At 35.9% G+C, this 23,632-nt stretch overlaps 3 protein-coding genes across 3 annotated transcripts; 1 reads left to right on the forward strand and 2 right to left on the reverse strand.

Moving 5' to 3' along the window:
- The first annotated feature begins 531 nt into the window (after positions 1-531).
- Positions 532-12,429, forward strand: LOC125823631 (mediator of RNA polymerase II transcription subunit 33A). The gene is made up of 12 exons (XM_049502976.1): positions 532-905; positions 1,991-2,101; positions 2,622-2,966; positions 3,335-3,642; positions 3,748-3,839; positions 4,833-5,184; positions 6,861-7,071; positions 7,466-7,580; positions 7,748-7,909; positions 9,111-9,771; positions 10,345-10,551; positions 11,123-12,429. The coding sequence occupies exons 1-12, from the start codon at positions 631-633 to the stop codon at positions 12,238-12,240; spliced, it is 3,957 nt and encodes a 1,318-aa protein (XP_049358933.1). The 5' UTR covers positions 532-630; the 3' UTR covers positions 12,241-12,429.
- Positions 12,430-12,684: 255 nt separating this feature from the next.
- LOC125823633 (pentatricopeptide repeat-containing protein At5g19020, mitochondrial) lies at positions 12,685-14,831 on the reverse strand. The gene has a single exon (XM_049502978.1). It carries the CDS (start codon positions 14,810-14,812, stop codon positions 12,713-12,715), a length of 2,100 nt encoding a protein of 699 aa, XP_049358935.1. The 5' UTR covers positions 14,813-14,831; the 3' UTR covers positions 12,685-12,712.
- A 1,454-nt stretch (positions 14,832-16,285) lies between these two features.
- Positions 16,286-23,352, reverse strand: LOC125823680 (uncharacterized protein At5g19025-like). Its single transcript, XM_049503045.1, has 2 exons — positions 22,614-23,352; positions 16,286-16,537 (listed from the first exon to the last, which is right to left on the reverse strand). Exons 1-2 carry the CDS (start codon positions 23,333-23,335, stop codon positions 16,501-16,503), a joined length of 759 nt encoding a protein of 252 aa, XP_049359002.1. The 5' UTR covers positions 23,336-23,352; the 3' UTR covers positions 16,286-16,500.
- Between the last annotated feature and the right edge of the window lie 280 nt (positions 23,353-23,632).

Raw genomic sequence — 23,632 nt, forward strand, 5'->3', positions numbered from 1 at the left:
TCAAAGTCGGCCATATTCCATTACAAACTATTTTTTTTAAAAAAACAAATCTACTTTCAAAATCTATCGTTAGACGGGAGCTTAAATCATCTATCAAATAATTAATTTCTTGATAATTTGATAAATATCATACATTGAGATTCACTTAATACTCGCTCCGTTCCTTTTTAGTTGTCACATATACTAAAAATACTTATTTTAAAATAATTATCAATTTAAACAATCAAAAAGAGAATTAATTACTTATCTTTTTTCAACTTTGCCGTTAACAATTAATTTTTTTCTTAGGAATTATACCAACCTTTATTGTGACAACTAAAAAAGAAGGGAGAGTAAACAATACTATACAATTAAAAAAGAGAGGATGTTGAACTAATATTCTTCATTTTTTAACAACTTCATTGAGTTTGACATTCACATTTTCTAACCAACCACATCTCACCTACATATTTTAACTCTATCCACTTGTCTATTAACCAAAAATAGAGCCAAAAAAAAGGGAAAAAAGAAGAAGAACAAGAACCCCTATCTATAGCCATGCCAAAACCTGCTTCTTATCTTACAAAGTAGAGTTTCAAGAAAATCTCAAAAAACCTTTTAATTTGTTGTAGAGCAAAGAGTGATGTCATAATGGAGGTATCTGTGGAGTGTAATCTTTGGGACAGTGTTTTGGAGATAACTAAGGTAGCCCAAGAAAAGGGTGGTGATCCATTGGTGTGGGCAATTCAAGTTTCTTCATGTCTTAGTTCATCAGGGGTGTCTTTGCCCTCTTTTGAGTTAGCCAATTTCTTGGTATCTAACATTTGTTGGGAAAACAATTTGCCTACAGCATGGAAGTTCTTGGAAAAGGCTTTGGTTCTCAAGATTGTCTCACCCATCATTGTTTTTCCTCTGCTTTCCAGCAGGTTTGTTGTTTTTATTGTCTTTTAGTTCCCAATTTGTTGATTCTTGAGTGCATCTATAAAGATTGAATCTTTAGCTTTCTTGGGTTGTTTATTTGAAGAAATGCACTGTTTTAACAAATGTAGCAAGGTCAATATAGGTTATTGAGAAGCTTTGCTTGATGATGAGTCCTGTTGTCGGAGCCACGATTTTCATTAAGGGTTCAAAATATGAAAAGTAAACACAAAGAAGCCAAAGGTGTTTCAACATCTACTATATATACCTAAAAAATAATTTAAACCATGTTAAAACAGTGTAATTTCCCCCTAAGGAAGGTTCTGATGACCCCCTTGTCCCTACCTGAATCCTCTGGCCCTGCTGTTGTTAATGTAAACTTGTGTCTGTCTACTTGTGTTATGTGTTGCTTCTAGTTATTCATAGGTGTATCTAATGTATGACAAAATGGGGAAAATGCAATCTTTAGTTGATGTGGATTTAGATGCTTAAACGTGTGCCTTCATTATTGTAATGTACTATTTGTCAGTTTGTATCAAAATTTCTATTTGTTCTCTCTTTCTACTGAAGAAAAAATCATTTTCCTAGGTCTTTGGCATAATCTTGTTGACTATTTTGGTCTGGATCTTTAAGTTCTGAAAGTAACTTAACCATGTTTTGAGCTTTTCCAGAGTGTAGTATTAACAATAACGAGCTTGCAATTGGTTTACAGCTTCCTTTTGCTTCCTTTATGTTGTTGTTTTAAACTATGTGCAAGCTTCCAAATCACCTCTCTGCTGTGGATCACGAGTTGAAATGAAATGAATACTTATGGGGATTTTAATGGACATTTTACAGTATTTATCTTTTACTTGTCCAGGTGCTTCAGTTCCAAATATCTTGTTTTAATCTTTCATCTTTTAGTATGTCTTTACATGCAACTTAGAAACAAATTTTGGCCTTAAATATGTGTTTATGATGTTTTGTTAGCATTGTAGAGTTGCCGTCAAGGCACTTTTGATATCTTCATCATAATCCAGCTTCTTGTTTTCTCTTTTTGTTTGTGTGTGTTTGTATCTTAACTCTTACATTCACTTGCCTTTAATTTTTACAGGGTAATCCAAAATCGGCATCTGAGGCCGGCGGCATTTAGGCTCTACATGGAACTCATGAGAAGACATATATTCACTCTTAAAATCCATGTAAACATGCAAAGTTATCAGAAGTGAGTGGTTCTGTTAATGGCTCTTTGTGTCACATTCTTTTTAATGTTAGTATTTGCCATCCAAAACCTATGGCTCGTTCGCTCCATATGCTAATCCACTACTTTGGGATCTTTTGGCTTGGTAAGATTCAGAATGTTTACTTAAGAGGAAAGACTAGGCAAGTTAGTATAAGGCATGCTAGATGATATCAGAGACTTCTCACAGATCATTAAAACTAGACAACTTTTATTGTAGAGATTAAGAATATTTCAAGAGCAGGGAAAAGAATGATTGTTGTTTTTTGAAATTGTAGATTAAACCAGTTGTATTTGCTTACATTTCACAAACTAGATGGTATGTATATTGGGCAATGTTGATTCTTGGGTGTGTCAGGGATTTAGGTCTTGAGGTGACTTTGAATTTACCTTCTATGGTAGAATCTTCCATAAGCCTTTTGTATTGTGTTCTCCCATCATTACAATGCATTCCACAATTGATTCATTCAATTGACCTGATTCCAAAATAACGTTCTACATGCAGGATTGTGAATTTCTTGGATAGCATCCTCCATTTTACTGAGATATTTGGTGTGCATGCTGATGAACCTGGTGTTCTTGTTGTTGAGATTATCTTCTCACTTGTTTGGCAATTACTTGATGCATCATTGGACGATGAAGGGTTGCTCCAACTTACTCCAGAAAAGAAATCTAGATGGCCAACTAAGCCTGAAGATATGGAGATAGATGGCTGCATAGCTGATATGGAGAGAATTGAACAAAAAGAACGGTTGAAGAATTTGAATACTCTTCTGGCAATTGAGTTGATAGGGCAATTTTTACAAAACAAAGTAACTGCCAAGATTCTTTACTTGGCTCGCCAAAACATGTCAGAACTTTCTCTTCGCAATCTATTTCTGAATTCTACGCATCGTTTCAAGTTTTATTTGATGTTTGTCTATGTTGAAAAGACTTAACAGTTTAGCTTTAGCTTTGCACGTCAAGTTACAAGTTTTGTGAGTTAGCATGGCCTTGGATGCACTTACATGGAAAATAATGAAATCAATAGTACCTTAATGAAACTGCCACATGTTTAACCTATGTGTCTCTTTAATGATAGTTTCAAATCATATGTACCTTGACTGCTCAAGCTTCATGTTGAGACTGCAACATATCTATTCCTACTTCCTTGGAATGACTTTCTGTGGTTTCACTCTTATTGAAATATCCAACTAATATTGTTCCAAAACCTGTCAGGCCTGTGCATTGGGGAGATTTTGTTCAGCGTATACAATTACTAGCTGGAAATTCATCAGCATTGCAAAGTTCAAGCATAATATCACCCAAGGCACTTCTTCAGCTGGCATCAGATGCTCACAATTTAAGCAAAGCAAATTCCTTACAAGAACATTATGTCAGAAGCACTTCACGATCTCTAGCTACTTGTGCTGGTCTTTGTTTTGGGAGTAGCCGTTCTTCGCTTTGGCTTCCTCTAGATCTCTTCCTAGAAGATGCAATGGATGGTTCACAAGTTAATGCTACAAGCGCCATTGAAATTATTACTGGTGCAATCACTTTTTATGTCACATTTTCTGTGTCAATATAGAATTATAGATAAACTGTACTAACTATTGATGTGTCTAATAGAAGGTGGTGCTTTACTTGTGCAGACTTAGTCAAGTCCCTACAAGCAATCAATGCTACAACTTGGCATGAGACATTTTTAGGACTTTGGATGGCAGCTCTACGACTTGTTCAAAGGGTTAGCAAACTTTTTTGCATTTAGTTTGTGCTTAATGTACTCATATTTACATTTCTCCAGCTTAATTTTCAAATCTAAACTTTATGGGCTTCAAAGTAGTGGTGCATTATTGTCCTTATTTGTCATGTATGCTTCATGTGACAAATTCATCTAGAACTTTTCATAGATTCTTTAAATATTTTCATCTTTATCTTGGAAAAATAAAGAGTATTTTGTATGATGGTGCTGCAACATATCTGAATAAACTATTTGGTAGAGCAAGATGAGAGAGCTGTAGACTAAATTTAGGCGATAAAGAGAATGAGGTTGATAGCAGAGTTTCAATCATTTTAGGAAGAAAGTACATAGGTCTGCTATGTTTTTATTATCTCTGTCAAATGGAGGGTTGGTTTACATGAAAGCACTAGCTTTTGGGCTTTAGTTAGGCCCAAGTGCCTTATCTTTACAAATTTTTGAGAATCTGATGCCGTAGCATAGCTCCTATAGAGTTCCTTACATGGATTATGGAGTTCCAGAGAAGCTAAAGTCATTTGCAGAACATTTCTCTTTGGCCATTTATCAATGATAGATCTTTCTTAATTTTCTTAAATCCTAATTCACTTATTGTCTATTTATTTATTATACTATAAGCTCTTCACCAACTTTTGAAGAAGGCAAGTGTGAACCTGATTGTAGAAGCGCTAGATTACCAAAGCTTGTCTTAGGACATAAGATATGTCTTATTCGTTTTCTCTTGGTGTTGAACTCCCCCAGAATGAAAGAAGATGTTTTCAAGGGTTACCTAAGCAATATTGTTATTATCATGTTTTTTGTGGATGAGTCAAGTGTTGCCTAAACAATTGCAGTAAGCAAGTATGCAGTGAGAGAAATATGACTACATACCATGAGCACAATATTCGTTTCATTCAATATACTAAGATTATACGATTTATTTCATGTGTAGTATAAAAACTTTTTATTTGTTTTTGATTAGTGTTGTTTTCAATTGTCTAGGAGAGGGATCCAATTGAGGGCCCTGTACCTCGCCTAGATACTCGCTTGTGCATGTTGTTCTCTATCATAACACTTGTCATTGCCGATCTTATTGAGGAAGAGGAAAGTGAAGCATGTGATGAAATTGAATCTAGCATAGGCAGGCATATGAAAAAGCAGGTTGAAGGCACACGGCGTGGAGATGTAGTCTCTTGTTTACAGAATCTAGGTGATTATCAAAGCTTGCTAACTCCACCTCAGGCAGTCACTACTGCAGCCAACCAGGCTGCTGCTAAAGCTATGATGTTTAGATCAGGCGCCAACACTTCATACTTTGAGTGCATCAACATGAAGGATATGCCAACCAACTGTTGTAAGCCTCTCTTTTACGTGGCTAAATGGAGCTTGAAAGTCTATGAAACCCCTGTGTTCTACCCTTTTTTTCTTTTACTTTGTTAACTGTAACAGAAATTCAGAGAGGCAGGATTGATGGGTTTACTGGGTTTCTAACTATAGGCTTGGGAAATGGTTTGGTTTTTCTAGTTTATGCATGTTTTAGGATCTAGAGAATAGTATATGTCAAAATTGTGAGGAAAAATAAGCTTTCAAATTTAGGTATAACTCAAAGTAATTTTTTTGATAAAGAGGTATAACTCAAAGTAATTGCATTAGTATAGATTAGAAGCAAGAGGAGAGTCAAATATTGGCAAGAAGATAGGTTATGATATACATCATTATAGAGAACAAATGTTGTTGGAAATCTTTGACCTATACATGATAATATAAAATATATAGTCTGTGTATGTATAGCTGTGACCAAGAAATGGTGGTAGACTTGTAATGATCACAATTCTAGCTTGCCTGACATGGGGGCGTATAGAGTATGCTTTACATGTAATGGAAATTTATTGCAGATTCGGTTTTTTGTACCACTACTTGAGCCTATAATCATGTGTGTATATACAACAACAACATACCCAGTGTAATCCCACAAGTGGGGTCTGGGGAGGGTGGTGTGTACACTGCCTTACCCCTACCTTATGAAGGTGGAGAAGTTGTTTCCGATAGACCCTCGACTCGAGTAATCATATTAAAAATCAAGTATTTCAAAGAACATATATTAGCGAAGAAGCCATGGTAAAAACAATTAAGAAGAGAACAAGTAGCAACCTATGTTACTCGTACTCTTCAAAAATGCCAACGGGTGCGTGTCGGATCCTCCAAAAGCAATGCGTTCTTGGATGATCCGACACGGGTGCAACATTATATTTGGAGAGTCCGAGCAACATAGGTAGCAACAAGTAATACGATAACCGAAGACAAGGAAACAACATGTAATACTAAAATCGGAGAATAAAATAGTAGGAAATTAATAATAACAATACTGATAAGAGAACTAGACAACGCTCAACTGTCTACTAACTTTTTACCCTAATTCTTGACCTCCATATCTTCCTGTCTAGGGTCATGTCCTTGGTAAGCTGCAGGTATGCCACATCCTGTCTAATCACCTTTCCCAAGACTTCTTTAACCTACCTCTACATCTCTTATATCCACTATACCAACCTCTCACACCTCCTCATTGGGGCATCTATATCAATAATCATGTGCATATATATGTACACTATTTTCTACTGATGTTGTGAAGTCATTGATGGTTTGGTAGAAGATTATACACTTTCCGATCTGTTGATCCAAGATAAAGGTTGTGTTAGATGTACAAGAATAGGCATTTTCTAAGATTTTTGGCAATTGTTTAAACATTATTTGATAGATCATTTTGCTGAAAAGTTTACCATCTGACATTGTCTCTATCGGTGAACAAGATGCCTAACAATGCTCACTTTCTTGAAACCTTCATTTTAATGTGGTGATATAATGTAGAAAGATGTTATTATTGTATGTGGCTAGAGGTCAATAATAGGTGAAAATGACACCAGTGAAGTGGATGTTGTGGTGGTCCAACATTTCTTGCAGAATTTGTTGTTTATTTATATTATGCTGTTGTTGTCTGATCACTTTAATCAAAGTTGAACTTTGGCCTTGCAGCTGGTAACCTGCATCACTTGATAGTTGAGGCATGCATTGCCAGAAATTTGCTGGACACTTCTGCTTATTTTTGGCCCGGTTACGTGAATGGACGCATGAACCAGTTACCACACAGTATGCCAACTCAAGTGCCTGGTTGGTCATCATTCATGAAGGGGGCTCCGTTGACTCCCACAATGATTAATGCTTTGGTTTCTGCTCCAGCTTCAAGGTATGCTTAGGATAGCTTTACTTTGACAATTTTGTTCCCTAAATTGTCCAAATTTGAGTGATTAATTCAAGAAAAACCAAGTTTATGTTGTAACTTATCTGAGCGTCAAAACTCTGTAACAATTAGAGCTTGCAATACTGAAACAACAATTGGCTGTGTATATTTGTGGAAAGGGCTGATGGTAGAGTTATACATAGTTGTCCTCTTATCCTAGGCAATGACTCCTAACTGCAGAAAGACAGATAGTAGTCAAAATCTATTCTAGTTTTCCATGATGGTAGCCTGGTCTTCAGTTGCTTTTTTCTTTCCTGAAGCCAGGTATATCAGTTGCTCTTTTTAATTGATTTAGCCAAGGGTAAAGCAACTTAATTTAAGCTCATGGATTTAATGGAAGTTTAGCAGAGCTTGAGAAGATTTTCGAGATGGCGGTCAAAGGAGCAGATGATGAGAAGATAGCTGCTGCTACCATTCTTTGTGGAGCCTCACTAATTCGTGGTTGGAATATACAGGTAATAAGCAAATAATTTGTTTCAGAAAATCTGTGAGTCAACTATATAAGAGAAAGGAAATTCTTCCATTTAAAGCATTATGATCCTGATACCCATTACTAAAAATATCATTAAATTGTTCTTGCGAAGAAATTATGTGATTCGTCCTTTTGGTTATGATCATGCAGGAACATACCGTCAATTTCATAACCAGATTATTGTCTCCTCCAGTTCCTACTGACTATTCTGGTAAAGATAGCCACTTAATAGGCTATGCTCCAATGTTAAATGTCTTACTCGTTGGAATAGCACCAGTGGACTGTGTTCAGATTTTCTCCCTTCACGGCATGGTATGTTTGTTAAGCTTGATATTGTTTCTTATATAAGATGAAAACAGTTTCTATGAATAATGATTAATACATTTGCATGGTTACACTACTACTCTTTCTAGACTGTTTTTTCTTGAGCTGAGGGTCTATCAGAAACAGTCTATCTACCTCTGAGGTAGGGGTAACGTTTGCGTACACTCTACCTTGAACCCTCCCCAGACCCTACTTTGTGGGACTACACTGGGTATGTTGTTGTTGTTGAGGATGACGTGGGTTACACCACTAACTAATTGATAGGTTTCACTAACATCCAGACCTAACTTACCATTTAGTATTTATTGGTTATATAAGAGTTGCAAGAGAAACAAAAGAACCAAGTTTTCTTAAGCAAATGGCCTTCATCTCAATTGTTGGCCTCCATTAGAGTATATCATTTTCATCTGGGAAATGTAGTCCATGCTCTCAGCTCATTATATGAAACAAGTTGAGTTCTTTCTCTGTGATAGATCACTTGCTTGATTGGTTACTTTTTCCTTTCAAAAGTTCTAAGATAAGATTGAGCATTAGAGCAATGGTGCACTTTCTCTCTCAAAGTCTTGGACTAGAACAGTCTTCTGAACGAGGTTTTCGTGCACGAACTTTCAAAGATTATCATGCTGACACTGTATAGCATGACATAATGGGATGCCTAAAAGCAGGTGTCAGCTACACCCTTTACTTTGTTCTTTTTTAACCTTTGAAACATAGCAATCCTAACACTTTCTTTGTGTTCCACAAAATGCTGTAAAAAATTGGTAAGTTTGAGAAAATTCCAACGAGGAATTGGAGAACTTCAAAGTTTTCAGAAGAGAACATTTTAGATTTCTCTTCTCAACAGATTCTTGAAGTCAAAGAACAAGTTAGCTAATCTGAAGTCTTACTTAACAAAGAAATGAAAGAACTTAAAGATTTATTAAATATTTCTTTGGATTGTGGGAGGATATGTCACAACATTTATTATTTTCTTACAGTCAAGTTGTATTCAAGTAAATGTGAAAGGTAAGACATTTTCACAGCATCCTACTCTATCATTAACACGTCTTAGATGTCCGTAAATACTTCCGGTTAAATGGGAGAACTCATTTTCTCTCCATTTTTTATTTGAATGAGAAAAAGAGGCATGAGTAATTTCTGAGTTTTGCATGCCTTATAAACTTCTGACTATTGATTTCTGCTTTTCAAGGTCCCACAACTTGCTGCTTCATCAATGACAATATGTGAGGTATTTGGTTCATGTGCTCCCAATATCTCATGGACACTGACAACAGGAGAGGACATTTCAGTGCATGCTGTGTTTTCAAATGCCTTTGCTCTACTTCTAAAATTATGGAGGTTCAACCATCCACCTATTGAATATAGAGTTGGAGATGTGCCCCCTGTGGGATGCCAACTAACTCCCGAATACCTCCTACTAGTGAGGAATTCACATCTTGTGTCTTCTGGAAACATGTTGAAGGACCCCAATAGAAGGAGATTAGCTACTGTTGCAAGTTCCTCATCTCCTAATCCAATATTTGTAGACTCATTTCCAAAATTGAGAGTTTGGTATAGGCAACATTTGGCATGTATAGCTTCAACTATGTGTGGTCTTGTGAATGGGACTCTTGTCTGTCAAACGGTTGATGTTTTACTCAATATGATGTTCAAAAAGATTAGCGGGGGAAGTCAGAGTTTGATCTTCGTAACATCTGGAAGTAGTAGCTCTTCTGGAACTGGAAGTGATGATACTTCTCTGAGGCCTAAATTACCTGCTTGGGACATCCTCGAAGCCGTCCCTTTTGTGGTTGATGCTGCTCTAACAGCATGTGCCCATGGAAGACTTTCTCCTCGTGAACTGTGCACAGGTTAGTCAATGCATGTAATAGATGACTCTTTTATAGTACATCATTTCAACCTTAGAATCTGCAGCTCCAAGATCATCCACTTGCACATCTCAGACTGAACTAATTAGCAATTATAACTTATTTGCACTTTTACAACATACATCTCTAGGATTTGATTATAGTTGCTTCCCTGTAAATATGTACTCTCTCCGTTTCAAAAAGATTGACCTCCTTTCTTTTTTAGTCTGTTTAAAAAAGAATGACCTCTTTCTTTTTTTGGTAAAATTTTAATTTCAGCTTTCCACGTGGCATGTTTAAGGCCACAAGATTAAAGGGCAATTTTGTGCATTTGACATAACTTTAATTTAGGACCACAAGATTCAAAAGTCTTCTTTATTTTCTTAAACTCCGTGCAAAGTCAAACTAGGTCATTCTTTGTGAAACGGAGGGAGTATATAATTTATGTGTTAAAGCATAACTTCAAGGGGTACGAGGGTTAGGAATTTCAGGCACTTTGACAATGTCTTTAATTCTCAGACAGACTCTAAAATCATGGTTCTACATTATCAAATAGTTACACATTCACAATTTCAGGTCTTAAAGATTTGGCTGATTTTCTTCCTGCATCGCTAGCAACCATTGTAAGCTACTTCTCTGCTGAGGTCACTCGTGGTGTTTGGAAACCAGTTTTTATGAATGGCACTGATTGGCCAAGTCCTGCTGCAAATCTCTCCAATGTTGAGGAACAGATCAAGAAAATTTTAGCAGCCACTGGTGTAGATGTTCCAAGCCTTGCTGCAGGTTTTTCCCCGTTACTTACAGTGATTAAGAATGTTATTCTCTCTATTGAATTAAGCCACATATGTTCCTTCATCTTCTTCTGAACCACACATAGACCAAGTCTGAAGCTAAATGCTTCCTCTATTCCAAGAAGAATGAAACAGTTACTAATTTGGGGAGTCATAATATTTTCTTTGGAATACACTTTTGTAACCTTTTTATAGTTGTTGTAACTAAAAAAAATTTATTTCTTGTATTTTTTTCAACAGTTTTTTAATATGTTTATTTTATTTCAAAAAAGATCAAGACACTGATGTCGGAATTTGTGCTGAAAATTAAATCTGATACTCCTGGTACTCCAAACTCAAACATTCTTTTTGGAAGTAAGGGAATATCTAAAACAAGAGTGACAAAAGATTCATGAAAAACATTTTTAAGCTAACAAAGGTATATGTGTCATTTCCTTCTTGCGAAATTTATGCTTAATTATATCTGAATTCTGTAAGAACTGAAATCATCTTTATTGTCTAGGCTCAGAATCTTTTCTTCAACTTTTTGTACTTGATCATTGAATTCCAATTTGTTTTCCCAGGCGGCAGCTCTCTAGCAATTCTTCCACTGCCATTGGCTGCATTTGTCAGCCTTACTATAACATATAAACTTGATAAGGCCTCCCAGCGTTTTCTCAATCTGGCAGGCCCTGCTCTGGAGTCACTTGCAGCTGGCTGCCCTTGGCCCTGCATGCCAATTGTGGCTTCTTTGTGGACCCAAAAGGCAAAAAGGTGGAGTGACTTCCTCGTTTTCTCTGCATCTCGAACTGTCTTTCTTAATAACAACCATGCAGTCATTCAGCTTCTCAAAAGTTGCTTCAATGCCACCCTTGGTTTGAACTCTTCCTCCATATCAAGCAATGGTGGAATTGGTGCACTTCTCGGTCACGGATTTGGATCACATTTCTATGGTGGTATTTCTCCAGTTGCCCCAGGTATTCTGTATCTACGAGTTTACAGATCCATCAGAGATATCATGTTCTTGAGAGAAGAGATTGTTTCACTTTTGATGCAATCTATAAGTGATATAGCATGCAATGAGCTTCCAAGACAACGGTTGAACAAACTGAAGATACCCAAAAATGGAAAGAAATTTGGAAATGTGTCGCTTGCTGCAACAATGACAAGGGTGAAACTAGCTGCCTTGCTTGGTGCTTCTTTATTATGGTTATCTGGTGGATCAGGGCTGGTGCAGTCATTAATAAAAGAGACTCTTCCCTCTTGGTTCTTATCTGTTAACAGCTCTAATCAAGAAGGTGACAAGGGTGATCTAGTTCCAATGCTCAAAGGGTATGCACTTGCATACTTTGCAGTACTGTGTGGGGCTTTTGCCAGTGGTGTGGACTCATTGTCCATGGCATCAAAGCGACGTCCAAAAATCATTGGGCGTCATGTTGAATTCATAGCCAGTGTCCTGGATGGCAAGATATCACTAGGTTGTGATCCGTCTACTTGGCACGCCTATGTGTCGGGGTTTGTGAGTCTGATGGTAGGTTGTACACCAACTTGGGTGTATGAAGTGGATGCAGAGTTGTTAAAGAGGCTCAGTAAAGGCTTGAGACAATGGCATGAGCAGGACCTTGCTCTTGCTTTGCTTAGCATTGGAGGGGTTGGTACAATGGGATCAGCTGCAGAATTGATCATGGAGGCTTCATCATAGTATTTCCTGTTAGTTACCATAAGAAAATTTGTAGATAGATTGTTATTGGTAGTTAAACTAAGTGTTCACCCAAGTAACCTTATGTACAGTTTGAAGGTGTAACTCTACTTTATGTGTTTTTAGGCTGTTTCTTGATGGGAGGGAAGTCATGTACATTGGGTATGGAATATATCTTTTAGGTTTGAACTACTAATGATGATCTGAATGTGATTAACAAGTATCTTATACTGTTTTTATTTTATTTTATAAGATACTTCATTTCAATCCTTTTGGTTAATGTTTATGGTTTCCTAACTTGTTAGGATTAGTAACACAAGTATAGATGGACATTGTAAGGAAAAGAATTGACGAAAAATCAGTAGTTTGCTTGAAATATTTGAAACACTCAAAGTTATAATAGGTGAATTCTTCTCCTTGGAAGCCCAGTGCATAAAGAGCTTTTTCTGCACCAGCAACCAACAGAACCAATTTATCATACAACACCACTATATGCAGTTGTCCTTGTCAATCCTCGACTTCGCATAGCCTGCCTAGTGAGAAATGCATCATCCCATTTTCCGGCATCTGCATAAATGTTAGAGAGAAGGACCCTACTAGGACCATGAGATGGCTCCACTCTTGCCAAGTTCTCTGCTGCCCTTTCACCTATTTCTGTGTTACCATGAGTTCTACAAGCAGCTAACAATGTGCCCCATATGATGATATCTGCCTCCATAGGCATGCTCCTTATGAGCTCTTCAGCTTCTATCAACCTTCCTGCTCTACCAAAAAGATCCACCATACAACCATAGTGCTTAATATTTGGTTTTACGTCATACAGTTTAGTCATGTTCTGGAAATGCTGTTCACCAGCCTCCACCAACCCAGCGTGGCAACATGCACTTAAGACTCCAATAAAAGTGATTGAATTGGGTTTGATGTTTTGCCTCAGCATATCTGAGAAGATATGCAGAGATAATTGTGCATGCCCGTGCATTGCCAGGCCACAGATAATGGCATTCCATGGTGAGACATCAACAGCTTTCTCTCGGATTTGATTGAACAACTCTAAGGCATCATTGACGCTGGCACATTTAGCATACATGTCAATCAGTGCTGCACTCAAGTTGTCATTCAAAGGGATGGAATTTTTGCAAATGTAATCATGAGCCCATCTACCTTCTTTCAAGGTCCCCAAAGTAGCAATAGAAGAGACGACACTGACCATAGTAATTTCGTTTGGTTTTACGCCAATAGCTAACATCTCATGAAAAAGCTCAAGAGCCAAATCAGGCTGCTCACTTTGTGAGTAACCAGAAATCATAGAGCTCCAAGAGAAAATATCTCTTGCAGGCATTTGATCAAATAAGTTTCTAGCCTCATCAATTTTTCTGTTTCTAACAAGTCCAGCAATAAGGGCATTCCAACATGCAACATGGTCCTTGTTTCCTACTTCAAACTGCAAACGAGCAAGATCCACTTCCCCACAAGCTGCATAGAAGTGAATTATTGTTGCCTGAATAAAGTCCAAGAGATCAAAACCCATCTTTACTGCTACACCATGAAACTGCCTACCCTCAAAATTCGACATCACTTGTCCACACGTCGATAGAAAGTCTACAATCATAACGTCATTAGGACGCAGCCCAGTATATAACATATCACGATATATTTCGATAGCATCATTCAACCTTGCTGCTTGCAAATAACCATCAATAATTGTACCCCAAGAAACCACATCCTTATCAACAATCTGTTCAAAAACATCTTTAGCTAAATCGACTAGCCCGGCCTTACTATACCCATTCAGCATCACATTCCAAGAAACCACATTTTTTTCAGGCATCTCACTAAACAACATCATTGCATCCTTCAAACACCCACCAAGACAATACAAATGAAGTAAATTGGTGGACACATGAACGAAATCCATAACCCCAATTTTCAACACCAACCCATGAAGCAATTTATCCACCTTAATCCACCCACAATGCAAATAAGCTGAAATGACATTCACCATGGTCACCTCATTTGGACCAACACCAAAATACCTCATATCCCTAAAAACCCAAATTCCCTCACTCCAAAATCCCTTCTGTATCAAACCCATTATCATGGTCGTATAAGACACACAATTTCTCTCTGTCATTTTATCAAACAACTCATAGGCATCATTCAAAAACCCAAATTTCACATACCCACATAACATTATGTTACAAGAAACTGCATCCAACTTATTACAAGAATCAAAGATTATCTTAGCATGATTTACTAATCCGCATTTTACATAAAAAGTGATCAAGCTATTTAGTATAAAAATATTGGATTCAAGACCAGATTTCAAGACAAGGGAATGAAGTTGTTGGCCGTGTGTGATACATGAATTTGCTGAACAAGACTTGAAGGCTGAAACAAGAGAGAATTCCCAATTGGGTTTTTGTTTCTTGGTGTTTTTGTCCTTGTCCAAGAAGAGTTGAAGGTCCAAGGGGGTATGTGAAGATGAAGAAGACACCCATTTGAGAGAGGGAAAAGAGAGTGAGAAAAATGGAGCAAGGAAGTGAAAGGATGGCTTGTATCTGATTCCAATGATCATTACACACTACCATAGGAAGCTTTCTTGCCTTCACTAAACCATTTGACAAATATTCTTTGTTTTAGTCATTAGATATGAAATCAGTATTTCGATATGTGATTTGAAATCATAAATTTTCGAATTGAAATAATAATAATTTTGGAACGTAAATCATGATTTTAAAATATAAGAAAAAAATTATGTTTGACATGAAATGAAATGATTTTTTTTTGTACCGTATGAAAAAAAAATTATATTAAAAAATAACTAATTATTTGATCTTTAATTATGTATATTTAAATATTGGTAATCGCTAACAAAAAGAGATATGTAATTTATCAAAAAAGATATATGTGATTTATCAATGCAATATTTTAAAATATTTTGATATCTTATTTATAAAATAAAGAGAAAGGTCAAATGTATCTCTCAATTTTGTTATTTCTAGTTTATTAAATATATACCCTCGCCTTCTTATCATTTTCAGTAACAAACCTATATTTATTGAACTAAAAAAAACCTAATACTAAATTTTTATTCTAAAAATGTGTGGCTTTAAAAAATTGACTCACCCATTTTTTACCCACTCGATCCAAATGAAAAAAACTCAATATCCCTCTTTTATTCAATCATAAAATATTTTTTAATCGTATTTAGGGTTGATATGCATTTTTATTAAACAAAGAAAATATATATGCATCATTTTTTAATGACAAGAATATATATACACTACTTTTTTTATAGCAAAAATTCATACAATCAAGTAGCCGTAATTAATTTGGAATTGGAGCGAGTGGCTGACTATGAGGCAAGTTGAGGGTCTGAACCATGTGATAAGAGACTATTTGAAATGATTTGTTCAAGTCAAAAATAATTTTTAAGTAATCATTTATAAAAAATATATATAACAAAAATAAAAAAAATACTTTTAAACACTTATTTTTAGGTAAAAAAAAAATAACAAAAACAAATAAAAAATTTAGAAGTCCCAACTTATAAATCATAAACTATAAACACATCCCAACACAACCGTAACCAACCCGGTCCATCTACACCCCTAGTTCAAGTTCACAGTTTGAAATTTAATGAATAATTAGCATATCTCCCTGCCTTCAATGAACAATGAGCCTCTCTACACTTGAATAAAGCTTTTAGAACTAAGTGGAGAAGTTAATTAGGCAATTCAAAATCTTATTTTGACTGAAAACATTGGGGAAAAAACACCACTCCAACACTGCAGTAACCCGAGAGATGAGCTAAGTGGGGGTTTAGATGAACCCAGTAGCTTTTCCATAGACTCTATATTTGTACTGAAAAATTAAGTAATAACTCGTGAATCCTAACAAAACTGATTGACAACTCAATGGTAAGGAAGGGGAAGGAAATTTAGAACCCCAAACTCCTAATATCGGTTCCGCCTCTGCAGTAACTTCGCAGGTAATGAGGGAGGAAAGATGAGCAATTCCTTATTTGAGAAAGTAACTGCTAATTATATAATTTATTCATGTTTATATGATATGTGCTTCTTGAGGAAAGAAAATAAGGTCTGTCTATAGTTTGTACACATTGAGCATTGTTCTAAAGTAAGTTCCAAGGAGCTCTTTGTCAATGGGATCAATAAAAATGGTTCTAAACAACAATACCAATTTCCCATTCTTCTGATATTCAGAAGGTAACAAACTAGATCCTCCATATGCAATCATCAACACTCAGCGATGATCCGCCTTACCATTAATTGTCAGAGTCCTGCATTTAGTCAACAAATTTATACGTCAGTCATCGTGGAAAGGGGGTAAAAAGAATAAAAGAACATAAACAGTTCTTAATGAAAAAAAGTTCTCATCAGACAGGCAATAGATTGAGAATGCAGAAATCATGCGGCAATTCAAGAAAAAAACAGAGCAATATAAGGATTTAAACAGGAAATCAGCTAGCAATACCTTTTTGGTCAAAGTATGATAGAATTGAACCTAATATCTTAAGATGACTAAATGAACAGATCATTGCTATTACACACCAAAAAAAGGATCCTCCGATGTTCCAAATATCATGTGACGCATAGAGTATTTGTCAATACGATCATATCAAATACAAGTTCATTTTATTAATGGGAGGAATATATGTCAGTGCGGTCAAATTCTTTTAGCAAACATAAACTCCAAAGAATCCACATCATCATCATTGTCAATATATCATCACATCAAAACATTAACTTATTGAAACTTCAGATGCATACTATAGTTAAGTCTTGTAGGTCTTCTGAATCTATTTAGACCTTCTCTGGCGCAAAAGGCAGGTTTAGTGGTAACAGAAAAGCTGGTGCTACTTAATATGCATGACTAGCAATAGGGCCTCTTTACTTGAACTTGTGAATTGCAGTCTGCAGTCGACCAAATAACAAATGACTGAAATTCCAAGGAACTGAAAATGACTTCAGAGCTTGCCAAAATTAAGGAAGATGCAAATGATTCTTTTATTTTGAATAATGGTGGTGTCCAGGCCAGCTTGCAAGAAGATCTGAATGATAGATCAAGTTATACTAGGGGGAATGGTTAAAATGACCAATCCACTCGTCAAAGAAGTCAGGCAAACTACTTATCAAAAAAGTAATTAGACATATTCCACTGGGCCTGACAAACTACTTAAAAAACTGAAGATAGGATATGTTGCATTGACTAAATCCTTCTAATTGCTTCTTGATGCTAACCAAAGTCATTCAACAAATGCACTGTGTAACCATAACCTTATAAAATATAATAACACTTTTCCTATTGAATCTGGCATCTTGTCCTATATTTCTAAATCATCAAATCACCTGATTCAGGTATTGAAGAATGCTCTGCCTACAATATTATAACATAATTCTCAACATTTTCTGATCACAAGCCTCAGATCTTAGCCAAACACTTGGGGCAAGTTATAGTGAGATTATAACGCGGACAATAATACTAGGATTAAATAATGATGACATTATTCAGCAGATATACTTTAATTTGTAGGGGTTGGGTTCATTGGAGTAGAATATAAAACATCTATTTGGTTTTAACTAGATAAAATTGGATTAACTTTTATTTCTAATTTTAACCTTGACTTTCTTAAAAGACTTTGGGAGAAAAGTTTCAGAGTACAGAGTAAATGTATCATTGTGCTATTTTATCCAGATATCAGGATTATTATCCCACATAGAGTGGTGCATAAATCCTGAGATTGCTAACCCTGTAACTAAAAATTCTACCAATAATTCCACATTTTATCCGGGGAATCTGGTATAAGAAATCCGAAAGTGCAAATCCCGGGATTAAAAATTCTATCAATAATCCCGTATTTAAACTTGGGATTATAAACCCTTATCCTTTTTTTGATAAAGTTTATAATCCCTTATCCTTGCAGCAAACGATTCCTTAGCATTCTAAAACTCTAAATGCAGATCCCAGTCTACAACAATATTATGCTACCACCACTTGAGAAAAAAGATTTGCGCCTATCACCTAATGTTCATATTGCAAAATCTATGATTCCACAACTCACAAATCACAATCTCTAGGAAATCCATCATACTACCCCCAAGAGAGAAATCATAAACTGACAGAGAGCCAACTGCCAAAATCTCAACTCCTAAGCAAATCTACCACGGAAATTATTATTTTTCTAAGAAAATTGATGGAGATCTATTGCAAGAGGAAAAAAAGATCTACATGTGGTGTTCATTGACCTAAATAAAGCATATGATACAGTACGACGAGAAGTTCTTCAGTGGGCATTGAAGAAGACAAGAATCTATATTAAATATGCAAATGTCATAACAGATATGTATAAAGTAGCCGTCACTAGTGTAAGAACAGCAATAGGAGATACAAAGGAGTTACCCATAATGGTGGATTTACACCAGGGATCAAAACATTGAAACTGTACATGTTTTGCCCTAGTTATGGGTGAGTGATAATGTTAGATATAATCTAAAATTCCTGATCGTTCAACATTAAGAAACATAAGATTATTGACTTCACTTCTGAAATACTAATCTACATTCAACTGAAGGCTGTTTCCCACCAATCTAAAACGTAGTTCTAGAATGTCCCACTAATTGATCAAGGGCGTAAGGCAGAAAAAATCGTCTCATTTCCTTCTTTCTATTTCATTCACTACACAACTGGGTACTCTCACAAAAAGCACGAATCTTAACATAACAAATACTCGCCCTCTGAGGGGAAAAATGGATGAGAATGAAACAGGGGCGATCTCTTCTGCAACAGTTAAAGGATGGGTGAAGTCTTTCCATCCGGTCCCTGGACATAGTCCTTTCAGGCAGTGGCAGAGTCCGTAAGAACTTCTGCAATTTATCCTACAACACTATCAATTTTGGCACTCCCAAGTCCTCACTCCTAAACCCACCATTGAAAGACATACCATTTTGAAGCCCTTAAAAATAGAATCTTCTCCCATGATAGTAGGCTAGAAGATATTTTGCTTCAGCACCGAATGAGCATTACACTTAGATTGTATACAGAAAGGCAATATCTTATTTTATACTTAAATAGAATAGCAATAACTTACAAGTTATACTTGGTAGCTGTGACAAAACTTACATTCACTTCCCATACATTTTTGGAAATTTGGATAATACATTTGCACATAAAACATTTTACTGCCTATTCCTAAAATGTCAATCTCTAAACTTCAAACTGAGTAATAAAAACATGTTATTGGTCATAAGATGACAACATACTCAATCATAACAACTGTTTCTTCCCAAAGCTTCCGCACCATTCATTCAGGAATAAGGAATTCATACCAAACATATGAAAGAGAATTGGAATGGAAATGAGGCACTGATGGGCTTATTTCCTGACCTATTTTCCTTGTGTACCAATCCGGAAGAAACAGTGGCTGAGGTATGGTCTATTCATGGATGGAATATTGTGTTTAGAAGGCATTTAAATGACTGGGAGATCGGGAGAGTGGCTGAGCTATTACATGTTCTCAATGATTTTAATGGGTTATCAGCAGAAAAAGATTCTATCATATGTAAACATTCTAGAGATGGAAGCCTTTCTGTTAACAAGCTATATATTAAAGAGGTAAATGAGTATCCAGGTGGTAAACCTGGCCCTTGGAAGCAGATTTGGAGGAACAAGGTGCCAACCAAGGTAAAGTGTTTCTCCTGGTTGGTTGCCAGAAGAGCATGCTCCACTCATGAGAAATTAAAAAGTAGGGGTTTCTATATTACTTCTTGGTGCTCTCTCTGTAATGAGACTGAGGAAACCAATAACCATTTGTTCCTCCATTGCAAAGTGACAACACAATTGTGGAACCTTTTTTTGGGACTAACACATACTGAATGGATTATGCCTGAGCATACAGCAGATCTACTTAGTTGCTGGATCAGCAGAGGGGGGAGAAAATCTAAGAAAAAGTGGAGTATAATACCATCATGCATTTGGTGGTGTATTTGGAAAGAAAGAAATAGCAGATGCTATGATAACAAAGCCAATTCAATAGAGAAAGTCAAATGGAACTGCTTGACTACTTTTTATTTTTGGTGTAAAGAGGAAGGGATAGAAGATATTGCACAAATTTTGGATTTTATAGGCACTTTGTAATCTATTAGCCTTTTTGTTCTTTTCTCTTGGTGGAAACCATTTTTTGGAGGTCTCCAGCATATCCTTAATGCTGATGAATACAACATTACCTTTATCAAAAAAAAAAAAAAACATAAAATATATGTATGAGGGAGCAGTCACAAGTGTAAAACAACAGAAAGAGATCAAATAGAATTGCTATAAACATGAATTTACACTACGAACTTGCTTTGAGCGGATACTTGTTTAACCTAGTTATGGATGAACTCGCCAATAATACTCCCTTTGTTCAATTTATGTGGCATACTTTCTTATTTAATCCATCCCAAAAAGAATGTCACATTTCTATAATAAGAAAGAATTTAACTTTAAAATTTATTTCTTTACCCTTGTTGAAATGATTTATAGTCAACACAAATGTCTAAGGTTTGTTTTAGACCACAAATTTTAAAAGTATTCCTTTATTTCTTAAACTTTGTGGCTTTGTGCCAAGTCCAACCGTGCCACATAAATTGGGACAGATGGAATATACAAAATGAGAGTTCATGGTGTACGTTATATATACAGATGGTAATATGTAAATTTACAAAACTAATGAAGGCATCAACCAAATGATAAAACTATGGATAAATATTTTTCAGGAACATGAGTTATAGAATAAATAAAAGTAAGACAAAATATACTCTACAGATGTAGTCCCAATAAGAAGAATGAAGGTGAGTTAAGATTAATTGTAGTGTTCGAATACAAGCAATTGAGATATTTAGACTCCTTTAAGAATTGACATGATAGATACAGATGATATTTTCTTTAAAAAGTTAAAGACGAAGACAACAACAACAACATAATCAATTTAGTCCCACAAAGTGGGAAATCATAGATGAAGATGTAACACAAACATTTGAAATAGGGTGGAGGAAATGGAGGAGTACTACGACAATGCTATGTAATAGGAAGATATATAACAACGTGAAAGACAAGTTCTATAGAATAATTATTTGGTTGGTGACTTCAATAGAATAATTGTGACAACAACAAAGTTATACGAGATATAACGTTGGGTCTCTTAAGGTCCATCATATCCACAAGATGAATTATATGGGCATAAGATGGATATGTAGTCATAAATGATCGACAAAATTAGAAGTAAAAGATTTGGTCCATTCTATCATTTTAAGAGGAAGGATAGAGTTCTTTTTGTTGTACATAATACTATAATGTGCATGAGTATTTCATACTTAGCAAAAAAATATATATGAAGAGATCCAACAAAGGGTGCAACCAGTAGAGGATACGACAAGAGAAGATTGCATGACATGGTTTAGCAATGTCCTAGGTAAACCTTGATATGCACTTTTTGTAGGTTCAACATAAAAAAGGACCTAGATAGATCTAAAAATCACACGAACAGAACTTGTCAAATTACCAACTATCCTGGAATCGTTGCGGATTTACTTAAGAACCAAACAAAATAGAACCAAAGGAGTCCTTTTAGGTGATACAAATAAGTTGGAATTGGGGAACCATTCCTTGTTGCCACAAATGTCTAGGTCTAGTGACTACCAACCGCTTCTTAATCTAGTTAGAAGTGTATAACGTCAGCATATGAATAAGTGTATGATTTAGAGAACCCTTTATCTGTCTTCTACATAATGGATTCAGAGATTCATAAGTAAGTTCCAACTAGTTTGACTTGAGGCCTAGTTTATTGACTGGTCTTTATGACAATTCATAGCTATGGTGTCAATTAGTAACATTATAATCACTTGTTAATGGATAGAATCAATTCAACAAACTCATAGATAATTATTTACTTTCGGTGCTAACTATACTTGGATGTCATTTGACCTATAGTAACCTGCCAGACGCAAGGAAGCGCTAAAAAGTGTGAGCATCATCATCCCAATTTATAAATTTCTCATCTATAAAACAACTCTTTCTACCTCATCACATTATCTTCTCTATCTTATTTCCAAGATAAGTCTCATATCCTTCAAATCAATCCAAACCAGAGTAGCACCTTTTTAGTTAATCATTATGAGAGCAGTTTCTTCTTCAAATGTAAAATTTCACTTCAGCAACCATTACAGGTTTCCTTGTTCTATCAGCACAACTGAACTACTTCTTAGAATGCATAATCATCAACTCGAGCAACAGAACTCAAACCAAAACACAATCAACATAAAGTTCATAACTCCAAATGCCAAAAAAAAAAAAAAGTAAAAAAAAGATAAACAACTCACTTCTTGTGCCGACGCCCTCGTTTAGCACCCCAACCTTCAAGTTTAGCAACAGGACACCCACATTTAGACCTAAACAACAACACAGCACGTCCATTGGGTGGTGCCATTTTTCTCAACTCAGCACGAAGACATTCATAATCTGGATTATTCTCACTCCCACCTTTCCAAGGCAACTGATTGATCTCTCTAACAGCTTTCGTCTCACACCCAGATCTCAAACACTCTTCACCCTGCAATTGCAAGTCAAATTCCATAGCCCTTCTCAACCCTTTACACCCATTTTTCCCACATTTCCTTGATCTAAACCCAAACCCACAACAGATCTCAAAGAAAAGCACCACGACAACGAAAACAATAACGAAGAATATGTAAAAGATGTAGTGGGTCCAAACGTCCACTTCTTCGAGATGGGTCAAAAGGATGTTGAGTAAAAGTGACGGTGGGTATGGGAAAAGGAGAGAAATTGAATTAAAGATGTATGAGAAGTATGAAATGATGAGGAAAGCACCAGAGAAAAGTACAAGAATGAATATTAGAAGATCAAGAGTAGCTGAAGGGGAGTGAATACAGAGGTTGTGGTGGGAAGAAGGGCAATTTGGGGAATTTGTGGGGTTTGAATTAGGGTTTGAGTTTGAGGTTTTCTTTAGGGGTTTGGAGAGGGAAGAAGAAGAAGAAGAAGAAGGAGCCATGGTGATGAAGGAAGAAAGGAGGTAATGGTGCATGTTAGAGAAAAATTGATGGGTAGTGGGGTGGGGGTGGGGCGTGGGGGTAGTGGTTTTGTATTTCAGGTGGAAAAGAGGAAGAGAAGTGCGTACGTTAGTAGATTGTGGTGCACGTTAGTGGCGTATGTTAGCATTCCATGTTTTAGTAATTTTATTATGGAGGAGGGAAAGTATATGATTGTCCAATAATTATGAGAAAGCAAAATATAGTAAATATATCCATGTTGAGGGTGGATAACAATCCTCAAATATTTTTTCAAGTTTTAAAAAAGAATGATTTAGGTATGGAGTTTAAGA

Source organism: Solanum verrucosum, unplaced genomic scaffold, assembly GCF_900185275.1.
Source record: "Solanum verrucosum unplaced genomic scaffold, falcon-dt-bn FXZP01000093.1, whole genome shotgun sequence".
In the NCBI taxonomy this organism is placed as follows: Eukaryota; Viridiplantae; Streptophyta; class Magnoliopsida; order Solanales; family Solanaceae; genus Solanum; species Solanum verrucosum.